We start from the raw sequence: 3,183 nt of genomic DNA, 5'->3' as shown, positions 1-3,183 counted from the left end.
ATATGAAAGCTAACAAATGTTTGTCTCAGATTTCCTCTTTCTATTTATTGGCAGCTGTAAAAAAGAGATAAGGGTTATTCATTATAGTTATTCTGAAAATTGTTTTTTATTGATGTTTACTAGTTAGGAAGATTTCCAGGTTCAATAGCTTAAACCTTCTTCAGTGACATGTCACTAAAACAAATGCAGTTTAATTTAATGAGAAGCTTGATTTTGAAAGCTGATTTTAATTTTTTTCTTCAGTATATTATTTTTGATGAACTGAATTTAATTTGATCCTGACAGTGAAACCTTTTGAATCAAACATAATGTTTTAATGTTTTGCAAATCGTATTACCTTTTACACTCTGTCTTTCTAAAAAGCTTGTAGTAACCAGAGCAGAAACACCACTCMGATCGAATTGATCTAGGTTCAGTGTCTCATGCCAAAGTGTACAGAACTTGCAGATAGTATTTTTTAAATTATTTTTTTGCTTTAGGTTTTAAAAAGCAAGGAGTGTGCAGTAYATGAAGAGGGAGGGTGAATACTCAGTGTGCCATGTAATAAGCATATAATTAAACTCCTCTGACAATTACATCATGCATTATCAGCCAAAGTCAGATCCATTATTTCTTGCGATCAATGGCTTGGCCACAATTGGCCTCCTACTCTGACCACACCAGGGACTGGCAGCAAAGCAGCTTGGGCTTCTTAGCTGTGTTTGCAGGATGAATAAGTGCTGTTAGTGACATCCAATACCACGCGTTTGAATGGAGAAAGGGAGGAGGGCTGGCTCCTTAATGCTAGGTAAAGGGGAAGAAGGAAATGGGATTTAGTAATGATGAGGACAGTAAGTAGGTGGTGCAGCTACTTGCTGAAGCTCCGGAGTGTAATGATGAGTCACGGTAGAGTGAATTAGAGTGTGGTCCTTTTTTTCCCCTTCCCTTCGCAGTATCGAAGATTGCCATCCCTAATAATGAAATCTTCAAAGAATACTGAGGTCGACCAAAGGCTAGCTCTGTGCTGAGTTGCATAATGATTATGAATTAAATATCAGAGGAACTTCCAGCCAAGCACGCTGGCTCACAGAGATACTTTTAAACTCTGGCCACATCAACAATTCATATGTGGAATATTTCAAAGTTGGCTCTTTCATGCTGTAAAGATGGTGCAAGTAATAAAGCTGCTCTATAGCTTCAAAGTCAGATCAAGTGAAGGATTTTGCTCAAATAGATCATTTACTGTTATCCCATATTCACTTGCATCACTGGCAGGGCAGCACCCCCCATGCAGGTCATCTGCCTATAAAATATAAGAAGCATATGAGCTTATAATTTTGATCAGTTGGTCAAATCTCTTTTTTTGCCTGTCTGTGTGGTTTGACTGGAACCGCAGGGTTTGTGAATAGATTAAATCAGCCCCACCTCACCCTGCCTCCATCTGCCACCCCCCTTCTTCCCTTTCTCTCTCACCCTGCCCCTTTCTCATCTCCTCCCCTGCTCTTCCATCCATTTTACCCTTCTCCTTTCCCCTGTACGCTACTGCTCCTTTTCACAAAAATGATTACATTACACATCCAGGGAACATGCATTAGCTCGGAACATGCTCTTTCTTCTCCCCCTTCTGGTCTTATTCTCTCCTTATCCGTCCAAGAATAGGCTGAGGCAATGTTATTTCAGATTATACAGTTGTTAAAACTCATTTTAAGCTAACAACGGGACATCAAAAGCGTTGAACCTTGCACAGAGGGAGAGGAGGAGGTGTTGATGGAGTTTTGGGGCAGGTGAGAAATGGAGAGGGGRTGTGAAGAAAAGTCCTGATCAGATGGAAAGAGGAGATTAGAGAGGGAATTATTAATGGGGCCAACGGCCCTTTGGTGCTGGAGATTTGTTTGGAGGATGGCACAAAAGTGGATGTTGGATAATAATAATAATAAATATATATATATATAGCTCTCTCTCCTCTGGTAGATTGTGAAACTGAAAAATAGGAGGATCTAAAGCATTGTTTCATTTCAATCAACAAAAACAAGTGGAAGACCCCTGAGATTAAAAAAAGTACAGTAAAATGATAAATGAGTACTTACAATGTGCAAKCTATGGCAGAAATGAGCAGGAACAAAAATACCCTATAGCCATGATCATCTATAGAAATATAAATATTCTTTTTTTCTTTTTTTTCTTGTCTCTGTGTGCTTTCAGGAGCAAGCAGGTCAGCCCAAAGGGAATTTGAGTGATTGATGTCCTAGTGTCATGCTGATTGACTTCACGGTTGCATACCCTGGAAGAAGAGATGAGGTACACAGCAGAAGGGCAATCACTGCCACACAGTACATACTCCATTTCAGGGTTCCTCTCCCTGTGGGTCGGTCCTGCAACTTACCACACACCTTGTTGGTCGAGCGATCTACAGGCTGTGAAGTTCTCAAAAAAGCCGTGATCCTTGCACGAACACCTTTTTTTTTTTTGTCTGATGGGGGGAATTTAAGGGTCATTTGGTCTTGAACCTGGTTTTCCCAGTGGATTTATATAACCGTTGTGTTTTTTAAATAACATGGTCTCAGCCTCTGGTGTAATCTGTGATGTCTGTCTTCCATTCATAAAGTGTGTAGATTTAATATTTGTATGATTCGCAAATAGTCCAGGATTCAGAATTCTTGAAAATGTTACTTGGTTTAAATTTGAAAACTAAAAGCTACTATAAAAAGGAAAAGACTTTAGAAATCCCATGCATGTAGTGCCTTGTGAACTGTGCAGGCCTGGTACTGTATTTATATTGGGGTTTCTCATGATGAGAAACAGACGGAGTGTGTCAAAGATAAAAGGAAAGGAAGTATGAAGTATGACTAAGGTTATAATGATGAGGAGCCTAGACCCAGGAGACCAAAATACACATTTGAAGCCCCTGATTTTTTTCTGTCTGTTTTATATTTGCTGATTCCCCGTCGTCTTCCATTTTTAAAGGGGTAATATCATGTAAAATCAACTTTTTTGAGTTTTATATCATGTTATAATGTTATACTCTAATAAAAAAGCATGCCCAAAGCCTTGCTTTGACTCATTCATGCATGTTTGAGAAACCCTGCAGTGTTTTTAGGCAGCCATGCTGAGGAGCAAAATGACAAGTGGGTACCAGAAACGCCCCTGGGATGTGTCTTTAAGCCGAACGTCCTCATGGCATAACACCCCCCCTCCCCCCAACCC

The 3,183-nt window shown here is 39.8% G+C and overlaps 1 protein-coding gene across 1 annotated transcript in view; it reads left to right on the top strand.

Annotated features, from left to right (window-relative positions):
- Positions 1-2,994, top strand: part of dcdc2c (doublecortin domain containing 2C) — a gene marked incomplete at its 5' end in the record, with an annotated part of 161,710 nt that extends 158,716 nt beyond the window's left edge. The window contains 1 exon segment of the mRNA XM_014014602.1: positions 2,182-2,994. Coding sequence (XP_013870056.1) covers positions 2,182-2,216 — 35 coding nt within the window.
- Between the last annotated feature and the right edge of the window lie 189 nt (positions 2,995-3,183).

This window comes from Austrofundulus limnaeus, unplaced genomic scaffold (assembly GCF_001266775.1).
Source record: "Austrofundulus limnaeus strain Quisiro unplaced genomic scaffold, Austrofundulus_limnaeus-1.0 Scaffold2, whole genome shotgun sequence".
Classification (NCBI taxonomy): domain Eukaryota; kingdom Metazoa; phylum Chordata; class Actinopteri; order Cyprinodontiformes; family Rivulidae; genus Austrofundulus; species Austrofundulus limnaeus.
Note: the sequence above shows the minus strand (reverse complement) of the source record. Positions and strands in the feature narration are given on the sequence as shown.